Genomic DNA, 26,756 nt, shown 5'->3' with positions numbered 1-26,756 from the left:
GGAAGACCTCTTGGAGGAAGTGTGACCTTAATAATGCTTTGATAGTGGGGAGAGTGTTGGTCGGGGGTATATAGAGGGAGACAGTTTCAGGCTGGGGGAGGGTGTGGGAAAGGGGTCAGAGACGAGATTGAAGAGATAGGGGCAAAGTGAGTAAGCTGGTGCTAGTGAACTGAAGGGTACAGACTGGGCTGTAATTGGAGACCATTGACATGAGGTCAGAGGGGGTGAGTTGATTGAGTGCTTGAAATCCAGTGCTCAGATCCACGTGGACACAGTTTGGATGGAAAGGAAAGGGCAGATTTTAGAAATGTTATAAAGTTAGAACTGACAGGATTTGGTGGCAGAAGGAATGTGTGGGTGGAATCAGAAAGATGATTCAAGGACAACACCAAGGTTACGGGCTTGTGAGATAGGAAGAATAATGGTGTTGTCTACAATGTTGGCAAAGGCTGTGGGAGGACAGGGTTTGGGTGGGCAGATAAGGAGAAACTTGGCCTAGTGGAATGAGCATGGGTCTGCCAGTTGCTTGCTGGGTGACCTTGGGCAACCCATTTCATTTCCCCTCTTCTCCCACTCCCTTCTGCGTTGGCCTTGCACTTGGATTTGTTCCCTTTATTTGCCCCTCCCTCATCCCACAGCACTTATGTACATATTTGTAATTGATTTATATTAATATCTGTCTCCCTTTTTAAACTGTTGGGAGTAGGGACTGTGCCTAACAACTGTAATATATTGTACTCTCCCAAGCGCTTGGTACAGTACTCTGCACTTAAAAAATACCATAAAAGATAAGTGCTCAATAAATATGATTGGTTGATTCCCTTCTCTGTGCCTCATTTTCCTCACTTAAGTCCTACTCCCTCTTACTTAGTCTGTGATCCCTGTATGGGACAGGGACTGCATCCAACTTATAAACTTGTATCTACCCCAGTGCCTAGAACAGTGCTTGACACATAGTAAATGCTTAACATATACCATAATAAAATGAGTTCTATTTTGGGCATATTAAGTTTGAGGTGTCGGTGGCATATCCAGGTAGAAATATTGTGAAGGCAGGAGGAAATGTGAGATATGCAGAGAAGTGGGGAGGTCAGAGCTGGAGAGATAGATTTGAGAATCATCTGCATAGAGATGGTAGTTGAAGCCATGGGAGTGAATGAATTCTCCAAGGGAGTGGGTGTAGATGGAAGCTAGAAGGGGACCTAGAACTGAATCTTTAGAGACTCATTCATTCAATAGTATTTATTGAGCGCTTACTATGTGCAGAGCACTGTACTAAGCGCTTGGAATGAACAAGTCAGCAACAGATAGAGACAGTCCCTGCCCTTAGGCTTACAGTCTAATCGACGGGCTTACAGTCTAATCGATAATAATGTTGGTATTTGTTAAGCGCTTACTATGTGCAGGGCACTGTTCTAAGCACTGGAGTAGATACAGGGTAATCAGGTTGTCCCACGTGAGGCTCACAGTTAATCCCCATTTTACAGATGAGGTAACTGAGGCACAGAGAAGTGAAGTGACTTGCCCACAGTCACACAGCTGACAAGCCAGGAGTCGAACCCATGGGGTAGGAGACAGGAGGAGGAAACTGCAAAAGAGACTAGGAGTAGTTAGATAGGAGAAGAACCAAGAGAGGACAGTGTCAGTGAAGCCAAGATTGGATAAAGTTTCAAGGAGAAGGAGGGGGTGGTCTACAGTGTCGAAGGCAGCTGAGAGTTTTGGAGGATTAACGTAGACTAGAGGTCATCAGATTTGACAAGAAGGTCATTTATTACCTTAGAGAGAGGTTAGAGAGGAACCTGATTGGAGGGGATTGCAAGAGAGGAAGTAGAGACAGTGGGTATAAACAGTTCTCAAGAATTTTGGAGAAGATTGGTAGGAGTGAGATGGAGAAATAACTGGAGGCAGCTTTGGGGTCATGGGAGGGTTTTTGTAGGATAGGAAATATGTAAGCATGTTTGAAACCAGTGGGGGAGAAGCCATTGGAAAGTGAACAGTTGAAGATAGCAGTTGAGGAGGGAAGAAGGAGACAAGTGTTTTTTTAAAAAAAAGGTGTGAAGGGATGGGGTCAGAAGAGATCTCTTCTTGAGTTACTGCAGGGAATATAGGGAGAGCCAAAGAAAATGGTGGAGGAGGCAGGGTTTTGAGAGCTGCAGGGGAGATTTTAGGGAGATCAAGCCTAATGGCTTCAATTTTGGAGATGAGGTATATTGCCAGGTCACAAGGGGAAGGAGATGGTGAGGGTGAGGGGACAGGTTGTTTGAAGAGGGAGTTGATTGTCTGGAACAGGTGGTGGGGGCAGTGGGTATGGAAGTTAATTAGGAAGGAGAATTATTGTTGTTGGGTAGAGCACAGGGTTGAATTGAAGAAAATAATTAACACCACATAGAATAGCATTTGACATATAGTAAGCACTTAACATATACCATAAAAGAAAAGGAATGATTTTAAGGTCTTGGAAGTCAGAAAGACATCTGGATTTCCACCAGCGGTGTTCTACAGCTCCGGCACAGGAGCGGAGGAAGCGGACTGTGGAAGTGATTCAGGGTTGTGGGGTAGTGGTACAATACCAGTGGAAGGGCAGGGGAGCAAGGGAGTTAAATTCAATGGAGAGGGTGGTGTTTAGGGTATTGATTTGCGTGTCAAGAGAAGGTAGTGTGGGTATGAAGATGAATTGGGGTAGGATGGCTTTAGAATATTGGAGGGGTTCAAATGATTGGAGGTCTCTGGTGAGGATGTTGTAGTTTGGTAGAGGAATTTCAGAATTGGTGAGGGTAAAGACTGTACAGTGACTAGAGATTGTAAAATCAAGGGTGTGCCCAAATTGGTGAGTGTGGGAAGTGGGGTGGAGCAGGAGGTCATTGGAGTTGAGGAGTGAGACGAGGTGGACAGTGGAAGGCTCATCAGGGACATCCACATGAATATTGAAGTCCCCAGGTATCAATTAGGAATGGTGAATGAGAGAAGGAGGGTGAGAAAGGGATCAAAATGGTTCAGAAAGTTGGAGGAGGGGCCTGACAGGTGGCAGAGTAACCTGACTAGTAATCTGAGTGAGTGGTAAAAGGTGGATTATATGAGTTTTAAAGAAAGGGAAAGAGAGGGGAGGTGGGACGATGTAAAAATGGCACTGGGGAGCAAGAAGGAAGCCAACTCCTTCCCCTTTCCCAGGGCCTCTAGAGGAGTGGGAGAAGATGCCTGTAATGAACTGGGTGGCTGTGTGTTCCGTGACTACTTTGCTTCCTTCTGTCATTTTTTCAAAGTTCATCTCAATTCCCATTTCTTCCACGAAACTCATTTTGGTTAAAAGCAAGTGGGAGGCTAGATTTCCTTAGCCCTGTCTATCCTAATGTCAAACAGCTTACTTCAGTCCTCCTCTTTCCCTCCCAAAATAAAGCCCCAGTGCAGAATTAGAAGGGGATCCATCAGTCAATCATATTTGAGTGCTTACTATGTGCAGAACACTATACTAAGCATTTGGGAGAATACAGTATAAGAGAGTTGGTGGACATGTTCCTTTCCATGAAGGGGAAGACATTGCTCTAAATAAATTACAGATATGTACACAAATGTTGTGGACCTGAGGATGAGGAGGATAAAGGGTACAAGTCCAAGTGCAAGGGTGACACAAGGAAGTGGGAGATGATGAAATGAGACCTTAATTGGGAAAGGCCTCTTGGAGGAGATGTGCTTTGATAAGGCTTTGAAGATGGGGAAAGTGGTGGTCTGTTGGATCTGACGGGGATGGAGGTCCAGACCAGAGGCAGGATTGTGAATGTCTTGTCTCCCCCACTACAATGTAAGTTATTTGTGGGCAGGGAATATATCTATTTATTGTTATATTGTACTCTCCCAAGAACTTAGTACTGTACTTTTCACATAGAAAGTGCTCAATAAATACAACTGAAATGAACTACCACCTCTATGCCCAAATCTGCCTCCTCATCTCTGATCTCCTTCTCTGCATTCTCGTATTTCCTCCTGTCTTCAGGACATCTCTACCTGAATGTCCTGACGCCTAAACTTTAACATTTCCAAAACATATTCCAGTCCAAACCCTGCTCTTCCGTTTTACCTATTCCCGTGGACACGGTTTACCTATTCCCGTGGACACCACCACCTTCCCTTCTATCTCACAAGCTTGTTGTCATGGCAGTATCTTCAATTCATTCATTGCACATGTTCAATCTGTCACAAATTCGTAATGGTTCTACCTTCACAAAACCTCTGGAATCTGCCCTTTCTTTGCCATCGAAATGGCTACCACAAAGATTCATTTCCCACCATGAGTAATGCATCAGCCTCCTTGCTCCATCCTGTCTTTCCACTCTCCAGTCCTTACTTCACTTTGCTGCCTGGGTCATTTTTCCAAAAAAGAGCCCAGTTCACCTCTCCCCACTCCTCAAAAACCTCCAGGGGTTGTCCATCCATCCCCTCATCAATCAGAAACTCCTTACTGTTGTCTTTGAGGCACTCATTTAGCTCTGTCCCTCACCTCTAGTAGCCTCACCCCTTTTCTGACCCACCTCTGACCTCAATCTCCCACCTTAAAAACCCTCAAATCACATCTCCTACAAGAAGCACTGTGGTTTAGTGGAAAGAGCTCGGGATTGGGATTCAGAGGTCGTGGGTTCTAATCCCGACGTCTCCACTTGTCAGCTGTGTGACTTTGGTCAAGTCACTTCTTTGTGCTTCAGTTACCTCATCTGCTAAATGGGGATGAATACTGTGAGCCCCACGTGGACAACCTGATTACCTTGTATCTACCCCAGCGCTTAGAACAGTGCTTGGCACATAGTAAGCACTTAAGAAATACCATCATCATCATCTCCTCCAAAAGACTTTCCCAAACTTAGCCTCTATTTCCCATATCTACTCTTCCCTCTGTGTCGACTATTCACTTGGCTGTGTATCCGTCAAGCACTTTGATAGTCACTTCAGTCCCACAATACTTATGTAAAAAATGTCCCCCATCCCTAATCTGTTTTAATGTCTGTCTCCACCTGTAGACTTTAGGTTCTTGGTGGGCAAGGATCATGCCTGCCTACTCTGTTGTACTCTACTTTCCCAGTCACTTATATGGTGCTGTGCTCACAATAAGCACTTAATAAATACCACTGATTGATAATACACTTCTGAGAATGGGACAAACAGGAAACTTCCATGCTGGAGGAATACATATTTGAAACACAGAGCATGGACCTGGGAGTCAGAAAGAACTGGTTTCTAATCCCAGCTGTGCCATGTGTCTGTTGTGTGACCTTGGGAAAGTCTCTTCTCTGTGCCTCCGTTACCTCATCTGTAAAATTGGAATTAAGATTGTGAGCCCCATGTGGGACAGGGATTGTGTCCAACCTAATTATCTTGTATCTGTTCCAGCACTTAAACCAGTGCCTGGCACATAGCATTTAACAAATACCACTTAAAAGAAACTGAAAAACATTTTCCATGCCAATTCAAATGATAGGAAATAGGTACCCCCCTCCACTGTTTCATTCATTCATTCAATAGTATTTATTGAGTGCTTGCTATGTGCAGAGCACTGTAGTAAGCGTTTGGAATCTACAATTTAGCAACAGATAGAGACAATCCCTGCCCAGTAACGGGCTCACAGTTTCATGATACTCTGCACACAGTTCTTGGTTTTTGGACTTTGAGCTTTGCTTTTCTTATACGTTATCTTTTTTCTTTACATAATTTTATCTTAATATGTTTGTCACCAAATCCTCTGGACCACATTCTTAGATTGTGAGCGCCAGGAGCGTTGGAGATAGTGCCTAATTCTCACCTATATATTTTCCCTCAGCACTTGGTACAGCATTCTACACACAGTAGACGCTCAGTAAATACTGTTACTTCCTGTAGAACAAAGTGTTTTTCGTTTTCAAAAGTAATAATCCTTTCTCTCTCCCTTGCAGCTTTTTTGTGCCTTTCAAGATGATCGATACCTGTATATGGTAATGGAGTATATGCCTGGTGGAGACCTTGTGAACCTTATGAGTAACTACGATGTGCCTGAAAAATGGGCCAAATTCTACACAGCTGAAGTCGTCCTTGCTCTTGATGCAATTCACTCCATGGGCTTAATCCATAGGGATGTGAAGCCTGACAACATGCTTTTGGATAAGCATGGACATCTGAAATTAGCAGATTTTGGCACTTGTATGAAAATGGATGAGGTAAGCATGCTATTAAAATAATCCGTTGTCAGTTGGAAAGTAAGTAGTACCTTTTAAACTGCTGTCCCCAAAGTTTTGTGGGAATTTTCTATTTCCACGTTTGTATTTCATTTCATAAAGGGATGAAGAGTTTCAGTGAATTGAGGCATTCTGTATCTGAATGTTTCAGTCCTCTCTACTTTTGGTCGAAGATCCTCATCAGCTAGATAGTTGATTTCAGAATGCGAATCTTTTACAGTGGAGTAAAGAAAGTGGAAGTAGACTTTTTGTTTTTTCAAAAAATCTTACTAGGGAAGGCTTAAATACCTGTTTTCCCTCCTCTGTGGAACCTGGCCCCTATCTATTCTGATTAGCTGGCATCTACCCCACTGCTTAGAAAAGTGGTTGACGCATAGTAAGTGCTTAACAAATAATTAAGGTTATGAGCTGCTTCAAAATCTACTCAATAAATATGTCTGACCAGTCTGTAAAACAGTTTGGATATTCATTACAGTTAATCTTATCTTTATGACATGTATATTGCAGTGTTTCAAACACTCTATATGTTCTATGTATATTCTTACACTCGTAGCTCCCTCTTGTGGTGCTTTCTGTAGCCCAACTACTAGTATTTGAAATGTAGAAACACCTTAGGATAAATTAAATGGGAAATGGCTAAAGTGTTTGCTCTTTAGAGCTATTAAGTAGTGCAGAAAATTAAAGAAAAATGCAGTGAAATGATGTGTGATCCATCTAATATTAAGCATGTTTGTGCATTGAGGTTTGGTATTTAGTATTATTTACTTTAATATAAGTAAGGGATATTGCTCATTATAAAAAATATATTTCCTTAGAAGGCTATAAAACATGTTATTAAATGACAGTATCTATAACAATAGGGAAATAGTATGGCACGAGGACTATGAATACAGTTGCAGGAAACTCCCAGATCAATAATATTCATTCAATAGTATTTATTGAGCGCTTACTATGTGCAGAGCACTGTACTAAGCGCTTGGGATGAACAAATCGGCAACAGATAGAGACAGTCCCTGCCGTTTGATGGGCTTACAGTTTAATCAATAATAGTCAAATTAGGTGATACTGTACTTTTTAAATTTAATGGTATTTTTTCCATGCTTACTCTGTTCTAAACGCTGGGATAGATACAAGTTAATCAGGGTGGACACAGTCCCTGTTGCACACGTGGCTCACAGTCTACGTTGTAGGTGAGAACAGGCATTGGATCCCTATTTTACAGTTGAAGAAACTGAGACACAGAAGAGTAAAGTGACTTGCCCAGGGTCACACAGCAATCAGTTGGCAGAGTTGGCATCAGAATCCAGGCCCTCTCATTCTCATTCCTGTGCTTTTTCCAGTGGGCCATGCTGTTTCTCAGACCACGTAAAGTGGAATAAATTTAAAAAAATAATAATTGGGACTAATTCTTAGGAGTGCTTGTCCGTATTTTTTAATGGTATTTGTAAAGCGCTTCCTATGTATGTGCCAGGCATTGTATTAAGTGTTGGGGTAGACTCAAGATAATTGAGTTGAGCACAGTCCCTGTCCCACATAGGGCTTAGTCTTAATTCATATTTTACAAATGAGGCTTAGAAAAGTGAAGTGACTTGCCCAAGATCACACATCAGACAGGTGGCAGATCTAGGATTAGAGCCCAGGTCTTCTGATTCCCAGGCCTCTGCTCTTTTCATTAGGACACAGTGCTTTTCATTTTAAAACTGAAGGGCAGATTTCAAGAGGCACATATTGTCTAAATGACTTTTAACCCTGGTCTACCAACCACAGAGGCATTACTTCCCAGGGATTAGTGCTAGAGGGGTTTCTCATACATTATTCTTGTTAGATATTTTTACAGAAACCCAAAAGATTTGTTGATAATTACTCCCTCCTTTTTCTTGAGTAGGTTACTTCTGTGCCACATTTTGTACCAAAATTCATCATCATATTGACCCACTTTAATTAGAAGGACTCATTGAATGGGAAGGAAACTTTGGCCATTTTCCATTTATTATCTGGGTATCTATTATCGGTCCACTGTCTATCCATTCCTACGTTTAGAAGATATAGGCCTGGTCCATATAGTTAGATTGAGAGGAATGCAAAATATGAAGGGGCTACAGTGAGTAATTATACCCTGATGACTTGAAATTATTTCTGTTTAACTTGATTCTGTATAATGAGAAGCAGCTTGGTCTGGTAGACAGAGTCCAGGCCCGCGAGTCAGACGGAGCTGGGTTCTAATCCTAGTTCCCCCACTTGCCTGCTGTGTGACCTTTGGCAAATCACTTCACTTGTCAGTGCCTCCATTACCTCACCTGTAAAATGGAGAGTAACACGATGAGACATGGACTGTGTCCAACCTGATTAGCTTCTATCTACCCCAGTGTTTAGTACAGTGTCTGGCACATAGTAGGTGCTTAACAAATACTATTAAAAAAAAAGAGAGAAATGTCATGAATAGTCAAGATGGTGGCGAGGACCAGCAGTTACCCTTAGGATTTACTGGGGCTTCTCTCATCCCAGGCTCAGGCTCACTGAGCAGATTTTTAGCTTGACTTTGATGTACCTTGCTTTGCTTTGGTGTAACTCCTATGGATGATGTTAATCTCTGAGGCCTGTCAGTTAAGTATCTAAATGTGTCCTAAATAAAATAAACAGAAGCTCTAAAGAAATTATGATTCAAGTTAATTTTCGAAAGCACGAAGCCTTGCACAATGAGCCTTGTGCAGGCAGTACCCGAGAGATCCTTAGTGAGATATTTGTGAAACATTTCCAGTTCCTTTAGAAATTTCAGCATATAATGGTGTCCTTGCTGTAGGTATTCTGATGTTGCTTTTGGAAAGATCTCCTTTATCAAAACAATTTCTCCTCCTTCATCGTACTTATTCATTTTAACAACAGTAACATTTCATTTCTTTGGCATTTCTGCAAAAGCAGTAGCACAGAATTAACAAAATGGTGGGGCACTCTCTTCTCCCTGTTAGATTCCTGGTACATTTTAGAACTCCAAACTCTGGAACATTAACTGTGATAATTATTTGGTTTCCCTGTCAGCATAAATCAAGTATTTTTTACTTTATTTTTAAGGCCCGATCAAATCCTTTGTGGCATCAGAGAGAAATGTTTATGAAAAATGAGCCTTCCTACAGTTTGTAGCATGCCAAGTCATAGCAAATATCTGGCATCATGGAGTAGAAAAGAGAAACAACATAATTTAACAAGGACTTTTTTGTAAGAAGCTATTAGAAATTGACAGTAAACTTTTAAATATGAAACGAGGAAATGCTATTAGAATAGTCTTCATAACACTGATATAATGGGTGAAATCACTAAGAAAGCATTCTAAAGAGAAGCCAATAAAGGTCTTAGGGAAAAAAATGGTTAAATGGTACTTGGGAAATGTAATTAGTAGCATCTTAATATACTTTTACCACAAGTGAGTATATCAGCACGAAAAAATAGTTAACTGCAAGGTGATAAACATATATGCTAAATGTGGTTAGTCAGAATGGCATTTAAGAAATGAAAATTTGTCCTCAAATTCCAACTCAATAGAGTGAAATCTCCAAGTTTACAGATTTCACTAAACTCTTCCAGATGGTGACATGCTGGGCAGATGGGGGGAAAGTACAAGAAAATCTCAAAAGCTGAGTGGGAAGAAAAGTGGCAGAGCGTCTCTGAGTGATCAAGTGCAAATTAATGAATTAGGGAGAAATCATCCAACTAAAGCTCACATGGATTGGATCTGTGCTCTCAGTCACGACTCAGGAGAGGGAACAGAGAATCATCAAAGCATTGCCATATGATAGATTGCTTTCAGAAAACCCAAGAAAATTCTGGGCATCATTAGGAATTGGGTTAGAAATCCTTAAGCCTCTTGTTGTGGAGAATGATATTGAAGCCTTCCTTGGGGAGTAGTCAGTCATTCGTGATTATTGAGCAGTTACTGGGTGCCAGTCACTGTACTAAGCGCTTGGGAGAGTATAGGGCAACAATATAACAAACACATTCCATGTCTACAATGAACGTTCTGTCTAGAAGAGTGCAGAAAGAAGCTGAAGAGCATGTTTGGAAAGTGATGGGATGCCAAGGCCGAAGAGGGTTTATGGATGCACTGCCCACCCCCATTACAGAACCACTGAATGGTGCAGCTAGTTTCATGGACTCACAGACCTTGAGGGAATCGTAGCAGGTGGCAGCAACATTTTGCACCATTTGGGTTTTTTTATGGTATTTGTTAAGTGTTTACCATCTGCCAGGCACTGTAATAATAGCTGGAATAGATACTGGTTAATCGGGTTGGACACAGTCCCTGTCCCACATGGGGCTCATAGCCCCCATTTTGCAGATGAGGTAACTGAGTCCCAAAAAAGTGAAGCGGCTTGCCCAAGGTCACACTGTGACAAGGAGCTGGTATTAGAACCCAAGTCCTTCCGACTTCTAGGCCCAGGCTCTGTTTTTTGGGGATGCAACTCTATGAAGAATAACTAGTCTGTGAACATGGAAGGAGTCTTAATGATGTCGCCAGTGCTGCTCCAGCCATGCTATAGATATGATGGTATATTTGCTGAGAACTACAAGTCATGTAGAAGGTCTGTTCAGGTGCTTACACAGGCTGTCCCTGAACATCTGGAATACTGAAGAAATGGTGGGTATAGCGGATAGAGCACAGAACTGAGACTCAGAAGGACATGGGTTGTAATCCTGGCTCTGCCACTTTGCTCTGTGACCTTGGGCAAGTCACTTCACTTCTCCACGCTTCAGTTACCTCGTCTATAAAATGGGGATTGAGATTGTGAGCCCCATATGGGGTTGGGACTGTCCAATCTGATTTGCTGTTATCCATCCTGGCGCTTAGAACAGTGTCTGGCACATAGTAAGTGTTTAACCAATACCACAATTATTATTTAGGATTTCATTGACACTACCAAGAATACCATCTTCAACCCTGAAGAAACATTCATGGGATCTCATTGTTCCCCACGCTGGTGAGATTCTAGCCCGAGTCCACCAGAACTGGAGATTATTGTTAATCACACTTACCTCGAATTGCAGTGTAGTTCCCATTTGGGCCTAAGGGACATGACCTCTGCTGCCAGAGGACAAGTGTCAGGAACAATGTCAAGACCTCTACATAGCATTTATTAAGGGGCTTTATGTTTACCACTAAGCTAAGCACTGAGGAAAATACAAATAAACAGTTTAGACACAGTGCTGGGATCCCAAGGGGCTCACAGACAAGTGGGGAAGGGCAAACACTTGGGAAAAAGAAAGATTTTAGATAAGCACCGGAAGCTTCGGGAAGCATTCTGGCCTAAGAACCTGGGCCTGGGAGTCAGAAAACCTGGGTTCTAATCCCAGATCCACCACTTATCTGCTGGGTGACCCTGGGCAAGTCAATTTACATTCCTGTGCATCGGTTGCCTCCTCTGCAAAATGGGGTCTCAGTATTTGTTCTCCCTGCTATTTAGGGTGCATTCCCCATGTAGGACCTGATTATCTTGTCCCTACTCCAGCAGTTAGTTCTGAGCCTGGCACATAGTAAGCATTAAACAAATATCACTATTATTATTATTATTATTATTTTTAGCTGGTTAAGAAGCAAATTAAGGCTCGACGTGGGGAAAGGGCTGATGGAGTGGGTCTCCTGTGGAGTTCTGTCCCTGTTCTCACCTCAGCTTGCCAATGTCCCAAAGGTCCCATCAGCTAGTAGGGCCAGCTTCGGCTTTTTCTGCCAGCAGTGGGGCTGATTCCCTGGGCAGTGGCAGATTGGGCCCTTGCCCAACATGGGCCCGAAGCTGATGAATCTGGGGGTGGGGGCTGCCCTTATATGTCGCTGCATCTAAGGACATTGGGGGCATCTCCCCAGCTACACTAACTCAGGCCAGTCAAGGAGCTTCCCCATCTCTACGCTGGCTCCAAAAACTCTTTATAGGCCAGGGCGCCTCCCAGGGACAGTCGTTAATGGGATCACTTCCCCCGTTGGCTACTGGAGCCAAAGCTTCCTTGGAGCAACAATAATAATAATAATAATGTTGGTATTTGTTAAGCGCTTACTATGTGCAGAGCACTGTTCTAAGCGCTGGGGTAGACACAGGGGAATCAGGTTGTCCCACGTGGGGCTCACAGTCTTCATCCTCATTTTACAGATGAGGTAACTGAGGCACAGAGAAGTTAAGTTACTTGCCTACAGTCATACAGCTGACAGGTGGCAGAGCTGGGATTTGAACTCATGAGCTCTGACTCCAAAGCCCAGGCTCTTTCCACTAAGCCACGCTGCTTGGGTTAGCTCCCTCTCAGAGGGTTTGGGGAACAGAAGGGGAGGATAGGACAGGTGAGGAAGTGATCCTCTGCTCTCAATTCTTTCCCTGCAGGTTTGGGGTTCTTTCCTCTTGCCGCTTGATCAGGGCTGTAGCTCCTGTGCAGCTCCTGCCTGCAGTCCCCGGCAACAGGCCAGAAATGTAGGGAGGGAAGGGAGTTCTGCTATTCAATGGGGAGGAAATGAGGGGAGAAGCCTTGCTCTGTCTGACTGCACTTGAGGGTGACTTTTGGCAGGGGTGAAAACTGTAGCAGCTCAAGTTGGTGAACTGGTGCTTCTTTCATAGATCTGTCATAAACACCCATCACCTACAGAAAAATGAAAAGAAAAAGATAGCATCTTAAGGCAGAGCTTAGAATCCAGCAGGTCCTGGGGTAAGGGGTAAGGTCCCACACTTGGACCGTGTGGTGCTGCTGCCCAGATCATCCAGAGTTCTGTCAAAATGGGAGCTCTCCCAACACAAGAAAATATGTGTGGGTCTCCCTGTCTCAGCTTGCATCCCTCAGAGACCTTGCTGGCTTGGGGAAGCTTGGGAGAGGTGTTCCAGGGTGGCACAGTTTTGGAGGATAACATGCTTCCCATTGGGTTTTTCTTGGTAAAGGGAGGATGAGGAGTGTCCTGCAGGAGCTTTAGTCCAGGGCTTGGCTTGGCCACAGATCCTAGGGAATTTAGCCCCTGACTGGCCTTGGGCACTTGAGAAGTGATGGCCCAACCCTGGAGTCCACCCAGAAAAAGCAAGTTAAGCTAAGCACCACATCCGAGCTAGGTACCTAAGGGAAAGTGGAGCAGCCAGCTTGTGGCAGCTGGGGTTGGCTAGCCTCAGTTACCTGCCTTACCCAAACAGTCCCCTGCAGTCTAAATTCTAGGAGAGTTATAGCCTCCGTCACTCCCACGCCCCACAGTTGGTGTCTAGACCTGGGCTTAGTCAGCCTGTGCACAAACACATCATTGCCTGAGGTGGGAAGTAGAGAACCTTTATAGAAAAGATCGCGTCTTGAACCAAAGGAAAAGAGACACAAACTTACCTCTCTTCTCTAATGTGTCTTAAATGAGTAAACAGAAGGTTGGACTGTGGGGAAATGTTATCAGCTAACTCATATGTTAGATTTCCTGGTTAAACCCCCACAGAGGAGGAAGTGGACATTGACAAGACAAAATTTGGAAACTGCCCATTTGCAGTTACTGTGGTGAGATCACTTAATTTCATTAGAATAGAAGAAAGTGTATATAGAAGTAGGCTGGGAGGCCAGATTGACTCATTATGTGACTTTGGGTAAGGCTTTTAATCTCTCATCTGTGTGTGTTAATTGAGTGTGGTCCTTGCCACCTGACTTACCTCATTAGGATGTGTGTTTGAGGAGTGCGTTCATCATGCATTCCTGACCTATGCCACATTGGTGCATACCTTTAGCCTGAATGTATTTCCCAACTCTGTGATTTGCTTGTTCATTGGACTGGCGTTTTCAAATTGTTTGTGAGATGAGACCTCAACACTCCTGGCCATTTCTTTTGGGATGAAGAACATCCTACCAAGGAATGTATGGCCCCAAAATAAATGTGCACTACATGTATTTCTCTCCTTTCCACTTGTGAGGACATCATTGTTGTGCATGCCTTGCACTTTTTCTTTGCTCATCTCCCAACATGACTTTTCTTCGCCAGATGGACTATAATCTGTCCCTCACAGAAACACACACAATTGCAAGAAGACAGCAGAAAAAGTCCTGGACCCAACTGCAGAGAATTTATGAGAAAATCAGAAGTAGGAAGGGAAGTGAGAAAGTAGGAGACTATTAGGCCATCCCTCTTGGCCTGGATGACATTTTCTAAGTAGGTCACTTTCTGGTAAGGTGAGCAGAAAGTGGAACAGAAAGTGGATCCTGGGTTCTTCAAGTCAGAGCACCCCTGTCTTGGTTGTCTCTGAAACATTGTGTTCTTTTTTGTTGTGTCATTTGTCCTGCATAATACATTATTGCTGATTCAAAAAAAAAAGGTTATAAAGTAGGCTTTTTTGAAAACATTTCATAAAATCACTCCCTGGGAGAACAAAGAATAGTTAAGAGAAGCTATGTTTATGAGAACACCAGAAACATAGAAATCAGCCTATTTTAGGATGATGTTAAATTGGTATTTTCTCTATCATTTAGGGATTTTGCAGTTAGAAATAGTATAAAAGTCTAATGTAGCCTCAAATAATTGAAAACAGGTTAAACAAGATTAAGGGATGGCTGTAATCACGTTTTAATGTGTCCCCAAAGGAGCTATATCAGAACTTCGAGAGCCAAATGATTGCACTGTGAGTAGAAGCGATGGTAAACTCATTGTGGGAGAGGAGAAAATGGAGGACAGAGGAACCATGGCTTTGACTTGCTATGATTTATAGCAATTTTGGTGCTTGTTAAGTGCTGACTCGGTGCCAAGCACTGCTGTAAGCGCTGCGCTAGATACAAATTAATCAGATTGGACACAGTCCCTGTCCCACATGGGGTTCACAGTCTTAGGTAGGAGGGAGGAGGATTTAATCCCCATTGTACAGATGGGGTAATTGAGACACAGAGAAGTTAAGCGGCTTGCCCAAGATCACACAGTAGACATATGACAGAGCCAGAATCAGAATGCAGGTCCTCTTGACTCTCGGTCCCATGCTCTTTCCACCAGGCCTTGCTGTTTTATTACAAACTTTTCCCCTCTGGACCAATTTCTGTAAGGGATATGTTCCACCAGGAGGTGGTATGTGGGGGGGAATCTAGGAGAATGTATATATTAGAAGGTGACACCGCTAATGGTTCTTTACCTTTGGACACCAGTGTGGCTGAAAAAACAGATCCGGTACTGACAGTGTTGATCACTTGTCCCCGTTGTGTGGTTTGTCCTTGAGAATTAAGTTTGAATTTATAAAAAAAGAAATGCAGAAAGCTATCATTTCACTCCCTCCCTCCTTTTTCTTGCCCCTTTCCCCAACCCAAATCTTCCAACTGCCATCCTTCCTTCTCCCTTTCCCAAGTTCATTGCTCCCCAAAGGTAACAGAATGTCAGCAACCAAACTCCAGGTAATTATTTATCAGAGATTATCACCAAATCTTTATTCATGTAACTCTGTAGAGATAATGTCTTCACAGGAAGGATAGAGTAGAAGGCCTATCTCTCCTGAGAATGAAAATGCAATCACATTGGTCCCACCAGATAAGATAAAGAAGGACATTTATTCCCCTGGCCGTGCAGGTTTCAAAATATCCAAAAGACCTTCAAATAGCCATTAAAACCCCCTACCTGTTTGCTTCCCCATTTGGTTTTAGCAAATGAAGAACAGCTTTTACCATGTCCCATTTCACTGTAGCTATTTTGGGTGTTTTATCTGTTTGTTTCTTCCAGCCTCATCTTCTGTCTCAAACTCATGTTCTCGTCTACTGGCTAAACCCACAGCAGCACAGTTTTTGACCAAATACACCCAGGTCGCATGTCAAATGGAGGTTGGCCCTCTAGACTCTGAGCTTGTTGGTGATGCGTTTACTAAGTCTCTTATTTTGTACTCTCCCAAGCGTGTAGTACCGTGCTCTGCACACAGCAAGCTCTCAGTAAAATTGATTAGTTTTACTCGTGAGGAATCCTATGTTGAGAACTTGCTCTGTAATCTTCACCCAACGTCTGCTGCCAGGCACAACATTCATTCATTGTCGTATTTATTGAGCGCTTACTGTTTGCGGAGCACTGTACAACATGCAACCATTTCCTTCAACACCACGTAGCACTCCATTTAGACACATATTGTCGAAAGAATCTTCCCTGATTCAGCAGTTGCATTCTTGCTAAATGTGAAGGGAAAACACATTATGGCAGAATTAAGTGTATCTTACTGCCATTCAGGGCCACTTGACACATTTCCTCTCTGTTCCCCAGTCTTCTCTACTTCTCTGAAATAAAATTGTTCAGTGCCACCTTTGCTGATCATGTTATTCGTGCTTCTAACCCATCTTGTGGGGCTCGATCCTGTGTTAAGATTATATATTCTAAGCAGGGTCTGTAGTCATATTTACCACATTTTATACTGCCCTCCAGAATAGTATCATGGAGTAATGCTAATTATATTAATTCAATTATATGCCCTTTAAGTACATGGAAATGTTTGGTTTTTTGTTTTGTTTTGGTTTTTTTGGGAAACATATTACTTACTTGGGCTATTTACACAGACAGGCATGGTACACTGCGATACGGCTGTTGGGACACCTGATTACATATCACCTGAAGTACTGAAATCTCAAGGAGGTGATGGCTACTATGGGCGAGAGTGTGACTGGTGGTCTGTAGGAGTTTTCCTTTTTGAGATGCTTGTTGGTAAGTAAATATATTCAAATATATTCACTTATTTTTTTTTCCTCTTCAGCTAAGATGTATGAGAAGTTCAGATAGGGAAGGTGTAGTAAGATCTGCCAGAATAGTTTTGGCTAAGGAACGAAGTCTTTAACCTTAGGAGAAAATGCATTTACCTCTAATTTGTCCCTGTCCAGAAAAACAGTAATGGTTAATTGTCTTATGCTGTTGAGTTGTCTCTTCTCCATAGTGACTCCACGGACACATCTCTCCTAAAATCCACCACTCTCCCTCTGCAGTCATTCTTGTAGTGTATCCATAGAGCTTTCTTGGTAAAAATACGGAAGTGGTTTGTCATTGCCTTCTTCCACTCAGTAAACTTGAGTCTCTGCCCTTGACTCTCTCCTATGCCTCTGCTGCACAGTACAAGTGAGTTTCAACTTGTAGCAGATTGCCTTCCACTGCTCAAGCTAGGAATGGAACGGAATGGGTAGGCCTCTGCTTGACTCTTCCTCCCGTAGCCAAGACTGGTAGAGTACTGGAAACTCTCCACGTGTGATCTTGAGAGGGGAATGATTCGTTTTCATTAAAATATCTATTTTCATTTAGGGCCTATTTTCAGTGGGGCATTTGCATTCCCTGATTCCTTCTCTTCTTCTGTACCCAGGTATCATTTCTAGCCTCCTTCCTGAGTCTCCCACCCCCACTTTCTGAGGAAAAGTGATTGGGATGCACAGGCTCTTCATGTCTTCCTTATGCACCCCCTCACTCCTTTTCCATTACAACTCGCCTCCCATGCTTTGTTCCTTGAATGCCAACTGTGCTTCGCTCCCAACCTCTTGTTCTTGCCCTCTCTCCTGCCTGAAACTCCCTCCCTCTGTATATCCCAAGGATCACTACTCTTCCCCCAGTCATCAAAGCCCTTTAAAAATCATATCTCCAGGTAGTCTTCCCTGACTGATGATGATGATGGTATTTGTTAAGCGCTTACTATGTGCCAAACATTGTTCTAAGCGCCGGAGTACATACAAGGTAATCAGGTTGTCCCACGTGGGGCTCACAGTCTTAACCCCCATTTTACAGATGAGGAGTTGAGGCACAGAGAAGTTAAGTGACTTGCCCAAAGTCACACAGCTGACAAGTGGCAGAGCTGGGATTAGAACCCACGACATGTCACCTCTCCACTCTATTTCCTCCCCTCTGTCACTTTCCTTGGCTAGATTGTAAGCTTGTTGAGCACAGGAATTGCATCGAGTAACTCAACTGTACTACCCCCAGGTTCTTAATAGGTACTCAAAGTCACTGCGGGGCAAAGTTGGATGCTGGACATTTGAGGACACTTGTCATCCCCTGCCTCATTAGGAAGTCCTGAAAGTGATAAAGTGTTCCACTCTGTCTTTACCCAAAAGTAACTCTTTAACATTCCAAAGGAAAATTCAACTTTTATTTGTGATTTCGAGGTTGACTGACTAATGTCATGTTAGGAGGTTAGAAATCGTCACCACAAATAGCATCTCTCTAAGAGCCGTAACTGTCACCAGAGCCCAGATCTTTTAATTTCCAAAGCAGTGGCCAGAGATTGCAAGGTCGTTGTGGGCAGGGAATGTGTCTGATATATTGTTGTGTTGTCTTCTCCCGAATGCTGAGTACAGTGCTTTGCGTGCTGTAAGCACTCAAATACAATTGATTGATTGATTGATTGAATAGCTGCGGTGGATGAAACCTAGGACACTAGAATTGGAATAGGTTTTTATCTGACTCTGTGGTTGTTCTCATTAAATTACTGAACTTCAGCTTCTTTATTTGACGCATGCATTTTTATCAATGTTGTATTTATCAAATGCTTACTGTGTACAGAGCACTGCAGTAAGCATTTGGGAGAGTACAGTGTAACAGGGTTGATGGACACAAGGAGCTTACAGTCTAGAAGGGAAATGTATTTTTATGTACTTTCAATTAAATTATAATATATATACTTTGTTTACTCACTTTGATATTTAGGGGATACTCCATTTTATGCAGACTCGCTAGTAGGAACATACAGCAAAATCATGGATCACAAAAACTCACTTAGCTTTCCTGAAGATGCAGAAATCTCCAAGCATGCAAAGAACCTCATCTGTGCTTTCTTAACTGACAGGTAGGCATTAATGCAATCTAAAGATAGGCAATTTTTGTATGTCTAATCCTAGAAATTAGGATCAAATCTAGATTATATGGTTAGGGATAACTAATCTCCAAATTTCATGTAGCCAGTAGCTTGAACCTCACCCCCTCCGCATTTTGTACTAAGCTACAGGTTTGAGTTAACTTCCTTCGACATCCTTCCAATGCCCTAATAATGCACAATATAGCATTATTCAAAAATGGGGTGGAACCACATTATGATCAGCTGAAGCAGTTTCATAAAGTTCCATTTCTGAGTGCTAAATGAAAGTGGAGATGTGCACACAATAAGGGCTTTGATTCTATAAACTTTCACTGCACAAAGTTATTGAGCAGTAGCAAGCGGGGCCTGTGATGAGGAATAATTAGGAAGCAGACGTGCTAAAATGTCAGCCAGCTCCCCCCAGTGCCCTGTGAACCTTTGGAGGGGTTAAAGGGTGGTGGGATGATCCAAAAGTGATTGGGTATCACAGGGACTCTTAGTTCTGCCCCTAGCCAGGCAAGAGGGAAAAGGAAAGCTCATGGAAGAACCAAAATCTGAATAATTGTTCCTTGAATAATCAAGAATGTAATACCTTAAAATAACCTCCCGCCTTCATCTTGCTGTGCTTGAGCTCTCTAATGGCGTCAGGTAAGTGATTTCGGCTGTTGCTTCTTTGCGGCCATCCTTGCAACCACACCCAGTTGATGATTTATAACCTGAAAAAAAGAAATCCAGAATTCATTTGATTGTAGGAAGAGTAAGTTCATTTGGCATTTGTGCCTGGCCGGAGGTTACCTAGTGTCTTCATTTAACTACCGTTTTGACACATAAAAGCGTTCCTTTAGAACGGTGGATTTTTTGTTATGCTCTTTGTAAGTCTGATGTATGTACTAGGTTTATGTTGTAAAAGAGAGATTGTATAGCCTGTTGGGTAAGGGAGGGTGTCAACTACAGGGGGACCATTCATGAAAGAGCTGCTTTTCCTACTTCAGTCTAAGGAATGACTGGAGGGTGGAGAACAGATATATGAGAAGGGTTTTAATGCTGTAAATGTAGCCAGAAGCACTTCCTCCATGTGTGTAGGTCTTCCTGTTTATATTAAACTCAGTTTCAAGGGGTTTATTTAAAACAGATGCCCTCTTTATGTATACATGGTCACTACAGAAGCCCTTAAAGTACCAAGAAGAAATGAACTTCTGTCATGTGATTTATCTTCTTTTCACTTGGTTATTTTCAGTGATAGCATCAATATAAAATTATTTTGGTCAGAGATGTAGATGGAGTACTTTCCATTTAATAAATAGTTGGTGAATATTAAATATTTGAGAAAAGTAAGATTACTGTTTAAAGAAAAGGGAAAGAAATTTTGTAACATTTGTATTAGTGATATTATGAATAACTTCTGTGTCCTAAGCCAGACCTCCTTTCATTTATGTACTAAGGTTTGTCATGTGGTTTGGCAGTTGCTAAGTTTGCAGTTTGATTTTTTTTTAATATCTACATCTATATTATTTAAAAGCCTTGTGCCTGTATTCACTCTTTCTACACAAAATCTAGGTGGAAAAATGTTTTACTCTGCACTTGGCATAGCCACTATCCAAGACATTTTAGTTCTTCTAGGCAGAAGTATGTTTTGAAATTGGGTACATTATACAGTGTCTAAACTTCCTACGTATTTCAGATACATTTATTTTTATATGTTATTCTCGACTCTTATCTAGCCCTGTCTTGGATTTAACATTTAAAGATAGTCAGGATTACAGTAGGCATGAGTTGAAATTTATTTGAGCAAAATCAAAATCATTTTCTTCTAACAGAACTTTGATTTAATTGCTATGTTTAGAGAAGTGCGACTTGGGAGAAATGGGGTAGAAGAAATCAAGCAGCATTCTTTCTTTAAGAGCGATCAATGGAATTGGGATAGCATACGAGAAAGTAAGTAACATTCTGTTTAATTTTTTTCACCTATCATGTTTTGAAATTTGAAAATCAGTAAATTTAAATCTTTCTTGACGGAATTAGTTGAAATTAATTCATTTTCATTCTGTGCATTCAGAGATTCCACTGGAAATTTGTAATTTCTGATTTTTAGGTTTAAAAGGTCAAAGTCAAAATATGTAATTTTTGATCTTACATTTCACTGCTAATGTTATGTAGTGTACATTTAATATTTTGCATATTTAGTTGAAAGCAGGCATCTATTTTTGATACTTCAGCATTCAAATACATATTCATTATAACTAGGGCAGTATTTTAATCAATCAATCAGTTGTACTTATTGAGTGTTTACTGTGCAGAGCACTGTACTAAGCGCTTGGTAGAGTACAGTGCGACAGAGTTGGTAGAATGTTCCCTGCCCACAAAGAGTTTATAGTTTAGAGGGGGAGACTATTGTTAATATATATATAAATCAATTATAGTTGTGTACCTAAATGCTATAAGTACAGTCTGTTTCTAAGAAATGTTTCAGAGCCATGCAGATGAGGGAAGTCTTTAGTTCAGACTATCTATATTTTCTGACTTGTGTAGTAAACGATTTGTTGATCTTGATCATTTATGAAATACATTGAAATTTTAATTTAAATATTGATCTGCTAGTGGATTCATTATGGCATTTGCTGTGAATGTGCTTGTCAAATGAGATGTTTGTGTAAATTCAGAAGAAATCTGAAGGTTATATTTCTCTGCTTCAGCACAAAAATATTTCTCTTCTACCATTAACCTTTCCAAAAATGATTTTAGAAAAATAAATACTTTGGTCAGATATAGGTTAGAAAGGTAAATGTCTTCATTGTTAATGTAATGTTAAGGTAAACATACCGAAGGTAAGTGTGTGTAAGGTAGTTCAGTGTAAAATGAAGTGAGCAGAATGAGAGAGTCAGGTGTACTGAATCATATCTTGGCATTTGTTATTTTTTCTGTAACTGTAGAAACCATGTTTCACTTGGTTTACCTCCATCTAGTAGGTATCAAAATGGTTTACAAAGTTGTTAGCTTGTTTCATATTTTGAAATCCTGATATGAAAAATGCAGCTGAAGTAAAATTAAGGAAGAAAGCAATTGAGAGTGGGCTATTATTTATTTTGTTTGTATTGACCAATGGACGAATGCATCAGGAACCATAACTTAAATCTATTTTTCAGTGTTCTTGAAATGATTGTTTTCTCTTTTAAGCTGCTGCTCCTGTTGTACCTGAACTCAGCAGTGATATTGACAGCAGCAATTTTGATGACATTGAAGATGATAAAGGAGATGTAGAAACCTTTCCAATTCCCAAAGCCTTTGTGGGAAATCAACTGCCTTTTATAGGATTTACGTACTACAGAGAAAATCTGTATGTGAGACACTGAAGATGCTTATCTTTTTTTTTACCCTTTAAAATATGCAAGGAATCGAGTGTGCTTTTTATGTCTAGCCTTCAAGAGTGTGAAACGAATAGTTAATTTTAGGATGTTGGAATTTACCCATTCCGATTTTGTTTTTGACCCCTTAAAGAGATTTAAAATGAATTTATATCTACATATGTTGCAACTCTGCTGCTGTTTTAAATGTTCTAAACTCTGCAGTTGTACAAGATAGCTAGTTTTAGCTTTGCTGTATATGAAAATTGGGTAGGGCTAGGGGCTAGTGTTGGGCTGTTGAACAGATAAGAAGAAGAGAAGCACTCTCAGAAGCAACATGGCCTAGTGGAAAGAGTCTGAGCCTGGGAGTCAGGAAACCTTAATCAATCATTCAATCAATGGTATTTAATAATGTTGGTATTTGTTAAGCGCTTACTATGTGCCGAGCACTGTTCTAAGCGCTGGGGTAGACATAGGGGAATCAGGTTGTCCCACGTGGGGCTCACAGTCTTAATCCCCATTTTACAGATGAGGGAACTGAGGCACAGGGAAGTTAAGTGACTTGCCCACAGTCACACAGCCGACAAGTGGCAGAGCTGGGATTCGAACTCATGAGCCCTGACTCCAAAGCCCATGCTCTTTCCACTGAGCCACGCTGCTTCTCTTAGATTTATTGAGTGCTTACTATATGCAGAGCATTGTACTAAGCGCTTAGGGGAATACACTATAACAAAACTAGCGGACATGTTCCCTGCCCATAAAAAGCTTACAGTCTCGAGGTATAGACAGATATTAATGTAAATACTATTGACTGAGAAATAAGTAATGTATAATATATAATTTAAATATTTGTACATAAATCCTGTGGGTTTGGGGTCCCAGAGGTTACAGATCTAAATACATAGATGATGCAGAAGGGGAAACCTGGTTCTAATCCTGATTCCACCACCTGTCTGCTGTATGACCTTGGGCAAGTCATTTCACTTCTCTGTACCTCACTTCCCTCATCAACAGAATGGAGGTTCATTGCCTCTTCTACCTCCTACTTAGACTGTGAGCCCCATGTGGGATCTGATTACCTTGTATCTACCCCCAGCACTTAGTGCATCAAAATAATTCTCATAATTAAATATCATATAAAACAATACTATTAAAATGCAAGTAACATATTTTGAATTAGAAGTTTAATCACTCCTTTAGAAAAGCATTTAAACAAATGAATAAAATAATCCTGAATTAGATTGGATGTGTTTGGAGAACAGCACAGATAAATGTATCAAAGAACTAAGCAAGATTAGTTGATTAGTATGGCTCCGGAAGTGGCTGAAAGCTTTAATAAAAATTTTGGATTTCTTCCCTCACAGGTTGCTCAGTGACTTTCCTCCATCCTGTAGAGAAAACGATTCAATACAGTCAAGGAAAAAAGAGGTAAATACATATGTTTTTAAGATGTTGATAATGTGAAAATTGTCTTAGGAGTGCCTACAGGCAGATTTTTCATTTAAGTCTAAAATATATACTTTTTAATAGTCAAATGAGTTTAAATGGCAAAATAATCTTGCAATGGCATTGAAATTAGTTTCAGAGTGGAACCAAATGCCAAACATCTAAGAATACATAGTATTTAAAAGTAAATTAATATGTAGAATTGATTTTAGTTATAAAAATTTACTAAGAATTTGTCCTTCCAATTTGCAGCAGGAACTTTTTTTGTTATCTGTGTAGTATTGTAGAAAATATAATTTTTTTATATATGTAAACAGATGTTAAATTATGTAACAATCACTGTTGCTAACTTAACCATTGTAAATTTTAAAACTACCTTGGTTTACAGATAATGAGAAATAATTTCAGTTGTTTGAAATTGAAAAAAGTTCCTGAACATTTTTAATAAACTTCTTTGGGTATATGCTCAAAATCTGCTCATAAGTAAAAGTTTATTCTTTTCTTTGTTGTAGGATATTCAAGAGGTAAGTTCTCCTTATTTTGAGAAATGGGAAAAAAATGTAATAATTGCTGTCTCGCAGTCATGTGATAAATTTACTCTTTTGCCCACTTTACTCCCCCAAAGCACTTAGTACAGTGCTCTGTACATACAAATTATGTGCTCAAGAGAAAACATTGGTTTTTAATAAGCTTTGAATCAGCATTTTGACTAGAAGTCTTGAATCAGAACCTGTTTTCATTACCTGTGTTTTCTTGTAAATGTAGTTTCTCTAATAGATTAAATGATAGTGATTTATTTGGAGAAATACTCAAGAAATATTTTCTTCAATCTGAAAAATTTTATAGTTCATCTTGATTATTTGACTACATGACACTTACCTTTGAAAATAACTCTCTTCTTTCCTGAAAGTCTGTACAGATTCAAAAAAAAATATTCATGTTAGAACAACACCTCAACAGTGAGATCCAAGCCAAAGATGAAGTAGAACAGAAGTACAAGTATGTTTTATGAATTACTACATTTTCCATTTTTATTTAGTATATATAGAAAGCAAATATTTTTATAGCAGGAGGAGAAAAATGAAAAATCAGAAACAATTTAGTTTCACTGAAATTAAGGCAAAGAGGATTGTATCTTCTGTTTTTTCAGATCTGTTACCACTCGACTGGAGAAGGTGACAAAGGAGCTGGAAGATGAGGTAAAACTATCCTATATTGTTATTTGTTACAACTTGATATCATATGTGCTTTCAGGTATTGTAGTTTTGCCTGCCCTTAAACAAAATTGATGTGTTAGGAAAATAGGTGTCATGTGCTTGATAATATCATTTAAAATGCTTCCTTTTACTATGTGTATGTGTATATAATAATAGTAATGATATTTTGCATTTACTCTGTGCCAAACATTGTCTGCACTCCTGGGGTAGATGCAAAATAATCAGATCAGAAACAGTCCCTGTCTCCCACAAGACCCGGTGGTTGAGAGAAAAGGGGTTTGATTCCCATTTTACAGATGAGGAAATTGAGGTACAGAGAAGTTAAGTGACTTGCTTAAATCCATACAGGATGAAAGAGTCAGAGCTGAGACTAGAACCCTGGACTCCTGACTCCCTAGTACCTTGTTCTGTATATTTGGCCACATTGCTGCCATATGCATAGATTGAATTCCCCATAATGATTTGGGTTTAATAGCAGGAAGGCGACTTTCTTTGGTTATCAATATGTGGGGATATGTTTTTGTGGTCTTTATTTGGTTTGGGTTTGAAAAACTGTCAGCAGGCATTAAAGCAATTTATTTTGTATATCTTTTGGGTTCTGTAATCTCATCTGTATATCTAAGAAATCTCTTTGAGTCTCTGCAAATTATGTTTATTTTGAATGATTATGTTTTTCCAATGTTTTAGGTTACTTCAAGGAAAAATGTGGAATCTGCTTTGAGACAGTTGGAAAGAGAGAAGGCACTTCTTCAGCATAAGAATGCGGAGTACCAGCGGAAAGCAGAACATGAAGCAGATAAAAAAAGGAATCTGGAAAATGATGGTTTGTGTGGAAGAATGTTAAATGTTGACCTGTCCCTAAAACAAAATGGAATTGCTTTCATTTATTAACACTAAAACACTTTCTTACAGTTAACAGCTTGAAAGATCAGCTTGAAGATTTGAAAAAAAGAAATCAAAGCTCTCAGATATCCAATGAGAAAGTCATTCAGCTTCAGAGACAAGTAAGATGTATATATGAACTAATTATTCCCCAGTTAGTTGAAATTTCATGTTTTCCCTTGTTTTTTTATTCCATCTTATTGAGATTTATGTCTTTTTTTTTTTTTTTTTACAAATGGGAATAATTTTTAATCATGCACTTTTGCTTTTCTTCCGTGGTCTAACAGCTGGATGAAGCCAATGCTTTACTGAGAACAGAGTCAGATACTGCAGCCAGATTAAGGAAGAATCAAACAGAAAGTTCAAAGCAGATTCAGCAACTGGAAGTTAACAACAGGGAACTACAAGACAAAAACTGCTTGCTGGAGAATGCAAAACTTAAGCTTGAAAAAGACTTCATCAATCTTCAGTCAGCTCTAGAATCGGAAAAGAGAGACCGTACTCATGGGTCGGAGATGATTAGTGATTTACAAGGTATTAAAGTAGGGAATTTAAAATTTAAAAATTCTGGATTTTCACAAATCAGAAATATTACAGATTATAGCTTCTTACCACAGCAGTAGAACCCTTGCCTCTAAATTGGCTATTTTATCAAAGGGAATTATTGGGTTGTTTTCTACCTTTTGTAACTGAACGTTGATTATTTTAAATTGCTGTATATATTACATTTCATTAAAATTCAATTTAAATTTAAATTTCATTTAAATTTCATTAGAATTTAGTTTTCATATGGTAATATACACTCAATTCTGTGTTTTCACTGTGTTTTGTGTAGAACAGTGTTAGGGACTTAGGATACTAGTGCATGTCCTTGAGTGAATATTATAATGTGAGTTTGCTTCCTGTGGGGCTTTACAA

At 40.5% G+C, this 26,756-nt stretch overlaps 1 protein-coding gene across 1 annotated transcript in view; it reads left to right on the top strand.

Annotated features, from left to right (window-relative positions):
• Positions 1–26,756, top strand: part of ROCK2 (Rho associated coiled-coil containing protein kinase 2) — a 139,600-nt gene that overhangs the window by 79,340 nt on the left and 33,504 nt on the right. Inside the window, exons 5-16 of the mRNA XM_029081096.2 lie at positions 5,916–6,176; positions 16,683–16,827; positions 18,805–18,943; positions 20,796–20,887; positions 22,127–22,286; positions 23,658–23,721; positions 24,252–24,263; positions 24,650–24,738; positions 24,890–24,938; positions 25,644–25,779; positions 25,869–25,960; positions 26,126–26,372. Of these exons, the coding sequence (XP_028936929.1) occupies positions 5,916–6,176; positions 16,683–16,827; positions 18,805–18,943; positions 20,796–20,887; positions 22,127–22,286; positions 23,658–23,721; positions 24,252–24,263; positions 24,650–24,738; positions 24,890–24,938; positions 25,644–25,779; positions 25,869–25,960; positions 26,126–26,372 (1,486 nt within the window). The remainder of the gene's footprint in view (positions 1–5,915; positions 6,177–16,682; positions 16,828–18,804; positions 18,944–20,795; positions 20,888–22,126; positions 22,287–23,657; positions 23,722–24,251; positions 24,264–24,649; positions 24,739–24,889; positions 24,939–25,643; positions 25,780–25,868; positions 25,961–26,125; positions 26,373–26,756) is intronic.

Source organism: Ornithorhynchus anatinus, chromosome 1 (genome assembly GCF_004115215.2).
Source record: "Ornithorhynchus anatinus isolate Pmale09 chromosome 1, mOrnAna1.pri.v4, whole genome shotgun sequence".
Lineage (NCBI taxonomy): Eukaryota > Metazoa > Chordata > Mammalia > Monotremata > Ornithorhynchidae > Ornithorhynchus > Ornithorhynchus anatinus.
The sequence above is the reverse complement of the archived record's forward strand: the minus strand, read 5'-3'. Positions and strand labels throughout refer to the sequence as shown.